This window comes from Capronia coronata, assembly GCF_000585585.1.
Source record: "Capronia coronata CBS 617.96 chromosome Unknown acBCG-supercont1.8, whole genome shotgun sequence".
Classification (NCBI taxonomy): domain Eukaryota; kingdom Fungi; phylum Ascomycota; class Eurotiomycetes; order Chaetothyriales; family Herpotrichiellaceae; genus Capronia; species Capronia coronata.
The window spans coordinates 270,165-282,593 of record NW_006912900.1 but is presented as its reverse complement, the minus strand read 5'-3'; the positions used below and the strand labels follow the sequence as shown (position 1 = coordinate 282,593).

The window sequence follows — 12,429 nt, the reverse complement described above, 5'->3', positions numbered from 1 at the left end:
CGGGAGGAGTGGTCGCCCAAAACAACACCCTTCGTTGAGCCACTGTTGTGACCAGTACAGGGACGGCAACCCGAAACCGGGTCGATAACTGGAAGCGGCGACAGACAGGCATACAAAAAAGATGAGCGCCACTACCGAGCCATCTGGCACCAGCAACCGCCAGAAAAGCAAAACCATCATGAAGGGGCCAGATGTGCGGGCTACAAGGGCCAAACCGGCACCCATGTCCAAGATGACTCAGAGCGCCGAACTGGATGAATATACAGCAAGCATGCGCCATTTTCTCGCGGTCATGGACCGAACCAGCGCCAATGACATCTCTGCCGGAGATAGGAGAGACAGCCTCGACGGCCAGATGGACAGTGGCGGTAGCAGCAGCAGCAGCGAAAGGGAAAAATCACCCGAATTTCAGTGGATGGACCTTGCGAGCCTGAGAAGAAAGCATGATTCCGTCAGATTCGACAATGGATTCACTGGGAATGGCGGCGCTCCGAGCAAGAGTCTGGCCAGATCGTCGTCAAGCCGTCAACATCACTACACCCACAGCCTCCATCACTGTATCGGTCAAGATGGCCGGCAATACCACCGAGAATGTCGGTCTACAAGTCCAGCAGGCAAGACCATGTTGAGTAAAAAGCGTGCGGCACACGAGACACCACAGCCGAGATCGAGGTTGAAGGGCCGGGGAATCTTGTGTCCATCATCCGAGAAACACTGCGATTGATCGAGTTAGTTGTTGTTGATATTGGCAAATGAACATAATCTCGCAGTTTAGCTCCCAAAGCATGTTGGGGGAAAGGGCTGAACAGTATGCTCCAGCAAAGCCAGCGTGAAACCATTCGAGATAGACACAAGGCATTCATGCAAATTTGACAATACAATTCCTGCCTCTTCACATCCCATGCAGTACAGAAAATGGGGCGCGTTGGAGAGACAACAATGCAATCCTGAAAAGACGGCAACAGGGACAACTAGAACAAACGTACCTTCCCACTGCCATTCGCCCATAACGCCCAGCCAGTGAAGACGTCCTCGGACCGTGTATTCGTACTCGAGTTGATCTGGTGATATGATGTCGCCTGTAGGACGTCGCGACGACCCCGAAACCGAATTCGATTGCGCCGTTGAGAAATTTCCGCCGGAGACGTTGGACATGCCATTACCCATGGCGTCTGCTGTGGTCCGTCGTTTGATAGGGCGACCCCCTATATCGAATTCGTTCTCATCCACCGAGGATGCACGCCCCGCAGAATGGACATTGCCATCTCGAGCCTGACTCTGTGCCAGATGGAAACCACCCTCCTCTCCACTTGTGCGATCGACCGGGTGAGGTTTGCGCTTCGACCCAGGTGGCATATTGAGGACCGGTGGGACAAAGTTGCCCCCCGGAACGCCTCTGGAGTTATACCGTTTTAGCAAACGGCTGGCTTTCTCGCTTTCGTACGCATCGCGCCGGCTCCACACTTCCCGCACAACCTGCCAGCAAGAATTGACGTTGCCGATCTTAAGGCGTGTCATCATCGCTGCCCATCGCTGCATGACCCAGCTCCTGTCGTCGGGATCGCTGACTTCGCAACTCGCGGCGAATAACGGGAAGATCTGGACAATCGTTGCCCGAGATGACAAGGGTACCGAAGCGAGAGTGACGAGTACTTTCTTTGCGAGACTTTGGCAAGGATCACTGGGGATCTCGGGGACAGCTTGGTGGAGATAGAGCAGGGTGGCGTAGCGGTAGGCCTCGGCCGTCTGGATCGAGTGCTGCACTTCCGAGTTTGGATCTTCAGGTCTTTCGAAACCCATCGCACTGGGCATTTGCCATTGCTGTAGTTGTTCTTTCAGTTCCATGGCCGTGGACACCAAGGTCAACGAATTCGAGTTGGTTTTGCGTGCTCGCTGAATCAGGTTGGCTACGCGGCCAATCAACGGAAAAAGGGTGGTTGCGCAGCCCATCAACGGGTCCACCTCAACTTGGTCGCCAAAAGGGGCATTCACCGTTTGCAGGATTTCTTCAAAGTTCAGTTCCGGAGCTTCTTCCAGCGACGTTAAGCGGGCAATGACGTCCATGTAGACAAACGTGTTGCATAGAAATCTTAGGCGACAGGCGTCCTGCGTTGTCATCTGACCTAATTGCATATCTCGCCGATGTTTGACAATGGCGTTGTTGACCATGACCTTGGCACCTCGCAAATGTTGCACACCGGTACTTACATGGCTGTCCCAGCCTTCGCTGAATGCGAGGGCTAGTGACGTTGCCAGTGCTGAGTCAAGCCGCATGTTCTCGATTTCGAAGGCGAGCCGCTTGATTGATTTGGTCATATGCGCCATGCCCGGCATGTGCAGGTCTGGAATCTCATGTGCGCCATGGAAGGCTGTCATTGATGAGATCGCATGGTAGAGGGCGGGAGACTCGCGGGCTAAGGGCCAGATCAACGTGCGCCAGGGGTTCTCGGTCGGGCCGTCCTTGACTGATAGGATGCCGCATGTTTGCTTGTCGAAGCGGAGCATGAGCATCTCGGGGGATGAAGCGTCTAATGTTGGTTGCGCTAAGATTGTCATGTCGCTGGATCTCGAAGACGGTGTGGATGCTCCACTCGGCGTAGGAGATGCTGTCCGGAAACCTTGCCACGATGAGGCGCCCGAGCCCTGATCAAGAGAGAGCGGAGCTGGAAGCGGCATTGAAGGTATTGCAGAGGTGGTGGCTACGGCGTCCGATCTGACTATCTCCTCATCAAAGTCCTCGTCCATGGCCATATTGGGATCAAAATTTGACGGTTGATATGGCAGAGGAGAATGGGGAGGCCGCATCTCTGACGGATCTGGAGGCTGATTCAGGTCGGTCCCGGGAAGGAGAAGATCCATAAGCTGAGGAGATCCCGAGGAGAAGGATTTGGCGCTATTGCTGTCATTTGTGGATGAGGCGGTGGTTGTTGTGGCCAGAAAGTTATAAGGATCGCCGTGGTTGGGATAGGAGAATTCGGGGGATATGTCTTCGGCGTCAAACAGAGGCATGAACGCAGAGTTGGGCGCAAGGTTGAAATGAGGTAAGGGACGTCTCTCGAACTCATTGTCTCCTTGCTGCTCAGCGCCAAAAGGGAGGCCTTGGTCCTGGTTCTGGCCGTGGAAGGCGTGGGCTGCCGTTGCAAAGGCCGAATGAAGACCTGGGGACCATGTCTGCGGAGGTTTGGACTCCTCGATATCGGCATGTCGAGGGTTAGCTGCAATGTTAAGTGGTCGGGCACTGTTATGATCGAGAGAGAAAGAGGTTGACCGGAAGGCTTTTCGTTTCGCGGCGGGTTTGGAAGCGAAGGTAGTCTCTTCGAAGGTCCGCCACTTATAGTCCTTCTTATACCCTTCGCACACCACACTCCGCTTCTGACATTGCACGCACGAGGGTTTTGTCTCGTCACATTTCAAGCGCTTCTTCTTACAAGTCATACAACCTGAATTGAAGCCATGAATGTCAGTAGAAGTCGCCTTAAGATATGCTCGGCATTGAATTGCCTGGGCATTAAGCGGTGACCAAAGCAATACAGCTGGGCTTCGCAGGATTAACGTACCATTTCGGCTCTTACTCTGCTTCGGTTTGGTCACCGCACCATCCTGAAGCGTCGTCGTAGGTTTAGGAGGAGGTTTGGTGGAAGCATTCGCTTTCAATTTGGGGATGGCGGATCGTTTGGCTGGCACACTGGGTGCAGGAGTGAGGACCGGAGATTTCTTCAGAAAGACAGACGGAGAGGGAATTTGGACCTCCATGCGACGTTGATCGGGGTGGGTGACATGGACATGGACATGGACCAGAAGGCCAGCGGCAGCGAGGTACAATGGTGGACGTTGTTTGTGGTGATAGTGGCGGAGGATTGGAGGGGAACAGTCCAATGGGAGCTTCCTGGTTTCGCGATAGCTCTTAGGCTGTACCAGATACGAGGGTGATGTCGGTGGAATCAACCGTATGATCGGTAGAGAACAGATCAATTGAAGGGAAAGCAAATAGCAAGAAAGAAGAGGGCGAAGATAGGGCGAAGGAGCGGTGCGTTAGAGAGGATGTTGGAGGCGGGAGCCAGGTAGCATCAGTTCCGTAGTAGTAGTGCTGCGGTCCGGGGGTGCGATAAAGACGGGTGAGAGCGGTGATATCCAACTGCGGTGGCCAGAAGGTGGCCAGTCAGAGACAGTGTGTTTTTAACTGAGCAGCAGTAGCAGTAGTAGCAGCCACCAGTATTGATTTGATTGATTGATTGAATGGATGAATGGATGAAGAAAGGACAGGGCATCAAGTTAGGCACAAGCTGGAAGCTGGCAGCTGGCAGCAAGTTGGAGGGCAGCAGCCTGGAGAGTGCCAGTGCCAGTGCCAGTCGTTGTTCGTGTCGTGTTGCACCTTCCGCTTCGTTATCTTCTCAGACGCTGGGGCAGGTGCAGGCTGATACTGCAGTGGCAGAGATACGCGAGAGCGACTACCGGCGACAGGTGCAGTGTTACTAACTCATCTGTTATCTGGCGGGGCGTTATCTTTGGAGACCCAGTAGGTGCTACTATTGTGGAGGAAGCCCTAGTATGGAAGAACGAATAAAACACTGGGAATTGTGCTATAAGCCTAGAGGCTTAGGAGGCCCGGCAAGCCTTAGTAGGGGCATACTCACCAAAGGTGCGTGCCTAAGGTACCTAATGTAGGTATCCAAAGTGCCTGCGAATGTATCCTCCTTCCCTCTCCCGTATGCGCTTCCAACGTTGCCTTGCAGCACTGCAGTACTGGCAGACGGTAGACGCAGTAAATGCATACAGCGCCATTTCTTTATTGATTCTACCCTTACAAAGTACGGTGTGGTCTCAGCGCTCGTAGCCTAAGGAGGCCTTTCCTAGCCTTGGGACCCTCCTCAGGGTCCCCTCAGGGTCCTAGGGATCCTCCGCTTATCATTATTAACTCGGCCCCGATTCGGTGCTGGCAAGCGAATCTCCGTTTACGGAACAGATATGGCATGGCACCGCGGCGAGCAATCATCGATGGACATCTTCTGCGTGTCAACTGTATCGGTCCCACTGTCCTTTGAGACTGGTGGCATCCTTTAGGTACTATAGGTAAGGTATAGTTTACCCGAAGGCAAATAACGGCCACAACTCCTCTTGTTCTGGGCCACTCTACTTGAGGAATCCCCCGGTCCTCCTTTCTTGCAATAATACTGAGACAGACTTTATTACTCCATGCCTTCACTGTCAAGGCCAGCACCCGCGACTGGATATGCCAGCTCTTCCTGCAGAGAAGATGCTCGCGTGGCCGCGACCAGCCGGACCACCAGCCAGCCACTGAACAGCTCAGCGCCCGAGATTGACCTGCGGAACCGCGCAAGATGAAGAGACTTGATGGCTGTTTCCACTGGTCTCGCCAGGCCTGTGATGTCGCACGAAATGGACGGGCAAGAGGGGGAGGGAGAAATCACGTAGTCATGGAAATTCCAAATTGCCCGGGATGCCATGTCACACACAGCTTTTGATCTGGGCTGCAGAACAGGCAAGTCGACGTCCGGGAAGAGACATTGCAGCGAAAAGAGATGGTTCAGTCAGCATCCAAACAAATGAATCCGCCATGCTGCCACAGACAGGTGTGGTGGACGTTGGTTGGCCACAACATGTTCTATCCCTTGCTTCATGAAGAGGTCGGCCATTTCTTCCCCAGACTAACTCGTACTTCTGATGCCGTCCAGTGCCAGTGGTGGAATTTGAGGCACTATGCTACGGATGGCCTCCATCTATGGCCTACAACAGGGACTGCTGTCACGGTATGTCACGGCAGAACACTGTACGACCCCGACTTGAGTTGTCCTGCACGAGCACTCCGGTGGAATCGAATCTCGCTGTGGATGTGGATGGCGGCCTTTTTCACTTGTCCTTAGTGCCGCTCCTTGCCAACTGCCTGGAGAGGCAGAGATGCACATGTGTGTAACAAGTGATCAGATTTCCCAAGGACCGTTTGTTCCCGGCTTGTGACTGGCCCGGCTTCCAGAGGAGGCTGCAGAAAGCGAAGGATAGGACTACTGATTCGCACGCAGATTCTCAGTCCCATAACGATCATATTCACGAGGTTTTATCCCTCTATGGACATCCACATGCATATGTATGCTACTACCCTCCATCCACCGCGATCATCACTTCATCCGTCAAAGCACTATATCTGCTTCAGGTTCTTTGCGTAACCTGGCCACTGCTTCTCAAATGCCTCGACTGTATCCAGAATGGACTGATCGTAGCTCATGAACCGCTGCACCCCAAGCGCCTCATACGCCTTGCTAGCGACCAGACTGGGCTCGCCCTCTAGAAACCAGTAGTCGGGGGCATACCCCTGGCCAGGAGTCCCGACGACGATATCCCGATCTGGGAACTTGTCACGCAGCAGATCCGCGGCGGCCTGAGGCGGAGCCTTGCCATTGACAAGCATATAGCGCTGACCGTTGCTCCGGTCGGGATGCTCCAGCGCCCAGACGTGCATGCGCGCGACGTCGCGCACGTCGATGTACCCAGCGCCACCGATCTGCGGCGGCAGGGTCTTGTCGCCGCTCCAGATCTTCCAGATCGGCATGAGCGTTTCGTTGAGCTTGTCGGGCGTCGCGGGCCACGACACCGGCGGACCCGTGACGACGGCAGGGTTGACCGCGGCCACCGCAAAGGACGGCTCGTTTCGCTGCGTCCATTCCCACACTGCGCGTTCCGCGGCCGTCTTGGACGCGCCGTACGCCACGGGCGCGGAGAAGGTCTCGCGCGCCACGCTCTCGCCTGTTGTGTTCCAGTCTGCTTCGGAGTAGGCGTGGTCGGGGGGTTGTTTCCATTTATCCACAATGGCGGCCACGGAGGAGGTGACCACGAACGCCTTCAGCTGTGGTCCGGCGTGGGATTTGGCGGATTCTAGGATCGACAGGTTCCCGCCGACCGCGGGCCCGAAGAACTCGTCGACCGTCTTGAGCGTGAAGTCGACGGGCGAGGCGGTGTGGATGATTCCATAGACGCCCTTGACGGCCTCGTCGAAGGCGCTTGGGGCCGTGATGTCTTTGACTTCGTAGTGCTGGTATTGGCTCTCGAAGCCTTGGAATACTCCGGCCAACAGGTGTTCTTTGGCGGATGCGGACCGAGACGTCCCTCGCACGGTATAGCCCTTCTGGAGGAGTTGAAGGCCGATGTGGCTCGCGATGTAGCCGTTGATGCCCGTGACTAGAACGATTTTGTCTTCATGGCTGCTCGGGCTCAAGGGCCCGCCGCTGGGGTCCTCGTCGGCGCTGGTCGGTGACATGATGGACGATATGGAGCTCGATCGGCTTCGACTGCCGTTGTGGTTGAGGGAGCGAAGATAGATTCGCGACAGTCTCTTGGAGGTCTCTATGGTCGCGGTTGTTGGGGGGGAATAGGCCTTGAGTGCCGCGAGAGGTTCCTGTTCGGTTATATACCCTGTCACTGTATAGTAAGGTAGGCTGATGAATAAGCCTGTACAGAGCCGTTGCAGTTGGGATTAGATGTGATGTTTGTAAGCCTGTAATGCTGATAGGTCCTGCGGGTGAAAGTTGACGCTTTTCTGGTTACTCAACATTGATTCAATGCCTTACAAAGCAGTGGTCGAGTTGAAACCTAGAGACCTCTGGCTTTTGTCGTTGTCGTGGACAAGACTGTAATGTAGTCTGCGTGCATGATATGCTGAGAAGGCAATTCTAGAGGCCAACACATCATCCTCTTATGGTGTTTGCAGCTGGGAGGCTGTGCAATCTGCAATCCTCATAGTAAGCAGGAGATAGACGTTGTCGTGTGGCCAATCACAAACCGGGCTGATTGATTACCTGATGCTCTACAATTTGAACTGAATATCAAATATCAGTCACTCACGCAGCCATGAGATCGCATTTGCTCGGACTGGCTGACCTCTACACGTGTAATAATGCGATGAAATCACCAGACTCGGCCGTATTGATTGAGATTCATCGCGATCCATTTCAAGTAGATGATATGATATCCATTGAGCAAGTACACCCCTCGAGATCTCAACTAGGGGTATTCGTGAGTTCACCACAATCGTGTATTAGTAGACTGTATCCGTCCCACCGTGCTACACCAAACTGATGCCGGTTCCCCGGGGCGTGATACATTCAGACAGCATCATCTCCTCCTCTGTTGACAAAGGACTCAATAGCCTGACTTCTTCAACTCCTGTTCCGTCCACTCCCACAAGCGCTTCCCCGCTTCTACATCCGTGGCCCATTTATTATGCCTGAGTTTGCCAACAGGAGTGTAATAAGCCCCATTGACAATCTGCTCCTTTTTCGCTCCCGCTGCCAGCCAGAGCTGATTCAAAGCGCCGGCTTTGACATCCTGAAACATCAACGGGCCCAGCAGCATGAGGCCGTATTTCGTGATCACATTTGCCCCTGTGCTGGGCAGATACAGATCTGTTTTGATGACTCCTGGATGGAGAGAGACGCTGGTGAGCTTTGGATAGCGTCGAGCAAGTTCGGCGGCAAACATGATATTGGCTACCTTGGATGCCCCGTATCGAGTCCACGGACCCGTTTCGGTCAGTTTCTCCGTTGACAGAATGGTGTCGAGCTTCGGGGCCATATTCCACGCCTCGGAGGAGACAGCCAGGATGCGCACATCTGGGTTATGCTGCTCTGCTGTTCGTTGTAAGTGGGGGAGAAGCAGCTTGGTGAGCAGGAAATGGCCGACGTGGTTGGTCCCCAACTGGATGTCTTGACCACTCTCTGTCTTGCCCGGTGGGACGGCCATGATGCCTGCATTCAAAACGAGGATGTCCAGTCGGTCGGCGCGACTGATGACTTGGTCAGCAGCATCCCTGATGGAGGGTAGTGAGGTGAGGTCGAGTGGTAGATGCTCGATGTCGACATCCTCCGAGGTCTGAGATTTGATCGAGGCAATGGCATCCTTGGCTTTGGACGCGCTCCGCGCTGCAAGGAATATCTTGGCTGGATTGTGTTTGGCAAGCTGGAGAACCGTCTCCTTGCCGATGCCGTTGTTGCCTCCTGTGACAAGCACGACTTTGCCAGCAAGGCTGGGAATGTCGGTCGCCGGATCGAACGTAAGGCTACCGGCAAACGGCCACATGGTTGCAAGACCGGGCAAGAAGGTCTCGATGGCAAGTAAAGGATGTAGAGTGTATGGTAGGACTAGATTGGAGGATGCTCTGATGAGATCTGGCAACGGTGAAACGCTTCGTGTCGCTGGAACTGTCTCTAGGGGGTTTGTCTTGGATGCTGGGATGCTCCCTGCTGCAGAGGGCACCGCGCCTTTTTGTGCCTTTTTCACTTCTGGACTCTCCCCTTCATTGCCCGATGGTTGCGCCATAGCCGCAGGACATTTCTTGGTTACGTCGGCCAGTCGACGACATGGACGTTCACGCACGCATCAGAGAAGTGGAATACGGCCGGTTCGGGGCGAGCAGCCAATCAAGGAATAAACAGAGTCGTGTGCCTAGAAGGCCGGTTTCTGCATCGAGTGATGCATGTGAAGAGATAAGGTCATCATTGATTTCGTACGGGCGTAATGAGGCCAAATCTTGATACAAACCCTGGAGTCCAACCCCACGGCCGCAATGCGCGGACGACATTAAGACTAAGATGACTAATCACGATAAAGGACCGTCTATCGCCGACTTGAACTTGCTGCACTCTTCAACCACAACTGATTCTCTCCTTGATGCAAGCGACTTGACCGCTCTGCCGCTACAGAGGTCATCCGAGCACCAACCGGCGCAGCAGATGCTGTATAGCCAAGGCATGCGCTCGTAGCAAAGAACAGGTCGAAAAGGGAAATTATTCTACTGAGAGCAGCTTTGCCAGCAGTGAGGCTGCCGGGAATGAGAAGGATGCTTCTACAACTTGAGATCTGAACCAAGGAAATAAACGCCCGGCAAATTCCCAGGGACTGATCAAATATTGATCTTCTTCCGATTCGTGCCCAATTTCTAGGTTCCGGGTACTGGTTTATTGATCTATAGAAAATACTCCCTTCGTGGGTATCATGGTCCATCATCACACGCCGGGCTCGCCGGATTCCCTCCGCAGCCAGGCATACTGCAACCCAAACGCCCGTCGCTATGCACCAGCAAAAACATGACCTCATGCGATCTAATAGGAGAAGCCTTCGACGTGCAGATATATACCCTGGGCCCCTGTACCTTTGTGGACGGCACGTTCGTCACTTAACGCCACGACGCTCCGACGCACATCATCTTGTAGTCCTTGAGGGCCGCAGACAACTACTGCACTCTCGCCCTCGGCTTCTTCCAGTACTTTTCGAATGATGTTCCGAGGTTTTGGTCTGCCGGCGACCAGCTTCAACTGTGGCCGGGGCTCGGCCGGTCTGGTGGATAGAGCCTCCAAGGTCTTCTCCTTGATTGAAGAAGACGAGGAGAGCGAGCTTGATGAGGGCCCACAGCAGCAGCACTTGGCCGGCATCCCATCCTCATCAACAGCCGTTTTGCAACAGCAAGTGCCGTCTGGCCCACAGCCGTCGTTGTTAGCATCAGCGGATGCTATCGATCTTACCTCGACCTTTTCATCCAAGGTCTTTTTCGTCAGGGAGCCATCGACCCCGGCCTCGGAAGAGCGTCTATCGCTAAGCTGGACAACTCCTCGAGCTGCTGGCTGACAGACGCCATCAGTGTTCGATGCCTCGAGCTCCTCGTCGCAAGTGACGTAAATGCTCAGATCAACCTCCTTTTCGGTGTATCTATCAATCTGCCGAATCCTTTGCACATCCAGAAGCACGCTTTCCAGTTGATCTTTGAACCATCCCACACGATCCTGCGATTTTACCACCCATACGAAACGCACTTTTCGTGTCACAATTGCAAGAGTCCCATCAATGCTGGCTTTCCATCTTTGTACGATATCCCTCATCAGAGGGACAGTAAAGGTAGCTCCAGTGCCGCCCGCGATGAGACAAATGCTGTCAAATTGTCGTAGTGGCCGGATTTTCCCGTAAGGGCCCTCGACTGCAGCAAGCTGCTGTCTTGCCCCTCCAACCCCAGAATGAGCAGGTAGGCTCGAATTCTTCGAGGCAAAGCGGTGAAACCGTCGCGTACCCCCTTTGCGAGCTTGGACGATAAACTCCAACTTGTTGTCTGACTCCAATGATGCTATACTGAAAGGATGACTCTGAAGCGGTACCACAGTGTGGCAAGCCAGAAAGACATGTTGTCCAGGAGTCCATCTCAACACAGGGTTGTCAATAGTGATCCGGGTGACATCTCCTGGCAGGGGTGTGAGGGTGGCTTTGTTCGCCCAGATCCGACCTCGACCTGGTGATTGACGGTGGAAGAAGGATAGATTGGCCACAAGCGTAACCACGAATCGTAGGACTCGGTCGAAAAAGAACAAACCGACGCAGACCCAGACATATGTCTTGCCATAGTCAACATGCAGCATGACGGCCCCAATGAACCCCGCGAAGAGAATGATATGCATAACGACGAACATCTCATAGCTCACCCGCCGCATCGGAGCGAACGAGGTAGCCATAACGGCCGTGAGGATACACCAAGCAGCAAAGCCGGTCTGAGTCATCTGATCCGTCGATAGTTTCACCTTGATGTAATCGTACCTTGCCCAACTCCTAAACCAGAATATCAAATGGAAAGTGGCGGTCAACCATAAAATACGTGACACCCATCGATGCAGCCAGTTCAGTCGCTCGTAACTGATGCCCGATAAAAACCCGACAATGTTCTGTTTGCCGGCCAAGAGGAACACAAGGGGAAGCTGGGCTTGGGCGATGCAGCCGCATCGATAGGCGATGTTTTCCCAACTCCACTGGTCTCCCGTGTCGTACTTGTAGAAGCAAAACACAAGGACTGTGATGAGATAGGAGAGGACCATGACGGTCTTGCCCAACGAAGGGGCCCGCAGTTTCAGGCTTTTGAACTGGTACGTCGGCATTGAGGCGCCGTTGATTTCACGACCCACCGCCGTCATCGTGGCGTAGAATGACCAGATGAAGGATTTCGGTTTGGCGTTGAGACTTCGCTGTCGCTGCCAAAGCAGAATGTGGTCGAGCAGGTTCAGAAGAGCAGCAAAGCCAATGACGGCTCCGATGACAGCCCAGAACATTTTCTGCATGTAGAAATATCCTGGCACGCCGCTGCTTGTGCCCATACTTCCCATGTCCATGTCCATGTCATCGTCGTCATGACGGGGGAAGAGAGTGAAATCCATGCTGAGACTCGTCGACGGAATCATCGACGCTGGTAACGACGAACGGAGAGGAGGCGGCCGAGAACGTTGTTTTGAAAAGGGTACTTATGCCATACGACTGCTCTCAATGCATCAGGTGAGGCGCTGAGCCGGGGGGCTGGATTGAGCGGAAAGGATAGAGGAGAATAGCGGTCAAATCCCTCCCCTGAACATTCAAGGACTAGACATCGAATAATAGGTGGTGCCGGTTTAT

General features: G+C 54.0%; 5 protein-coding genes across 5 annotated transcripts; 1 reads left to right on the top strand and 4 right to left on the bottom strand.

Annotated features, from left to right (window-relative positions):
- Positions 1–121: 121 nt before the first annotated feature.
- A1O1_08358 (uncharacterized protein) lies at positions 122–724 on the top strand (the record flags this gene model as incomplete). Its single annotated transcript, XM_007729220.1, has 1 exon — positions 122–724. One exon carries the CDS (start codon positions 122–124, stop codon positions 722–724), a length of 603 nt encoding a protein of 200 aa, XP_007727410.1.
- A 47-nt stretch (positions 725–771) lies between these two features.
- On the bottom strand, positions 772–3,753 carry A1O1_08357 (uncharacterized protein; the record flags this gene model as incomplete). Its single annotated transcript, XM_007729219.1, has 2 exons — positions 772–3,440; positions 3,558–3,753. 2 exons carry the CDS (start codon positions 3,751–3,753, stop codon positions 772–774), a joined length of 2,865 nt encoding a protein of 954 aa, XP_007727409.1.
- Positions 3,754–6,154: 2,401 nt separating this feature from the next.
- A1O1_08356 (uncharacterized protein) lies at positions 6,155–7,270 on the bottom strand (the record flags this gene model as incomplete). Its single annotated transcript, XM_007729218.1, has 1 exon — positions 6,155–7,270. One exon carries the CDS (start codon positions 7,268–7,270, stop codon positions 6,155–6,157), a length of 1,116 nt encoding a protein of 371 aa, XP_007727408.1.
- Positions 7,271–8,151: 881 nt separating this feature from the next.
- On the bottom strand, positions 8,152–9,087 carry A1O1_08355 (uncharacterized protein; the record flags this gene model as incomplete). The annotated part of the gene is made up of 1 exon (XM_007729217.1): positions 8,152–9,087. The coding sequence occupies one exon, from the start codon at positions 9,085–9,087 to the stop codon at positions 8,152–8,154; it is 936 nt and encodes a 311-aa protein (XP_007727407.1).
- Positions 9,088–10,109: 1,022 nt separating this feature from the next.
- On the bottom strand, positions 10,110–12,197 carry A1O1_08354 (uncharacterized protein; the record flags this gene model as incomplete). The annotated part of the gene is made up of 1 exon (XM_007729216.1): positions 10,110–12,197. One exon carries the CDS (start codon positions 12,195–12,197, stop codon positions 10,110–10,112), a length of 2,088 nt encoding a protein of 695 aa, XP_007727406.1.
- Positions 12,198–12,429: the final 232 nt, after the last annotated feature.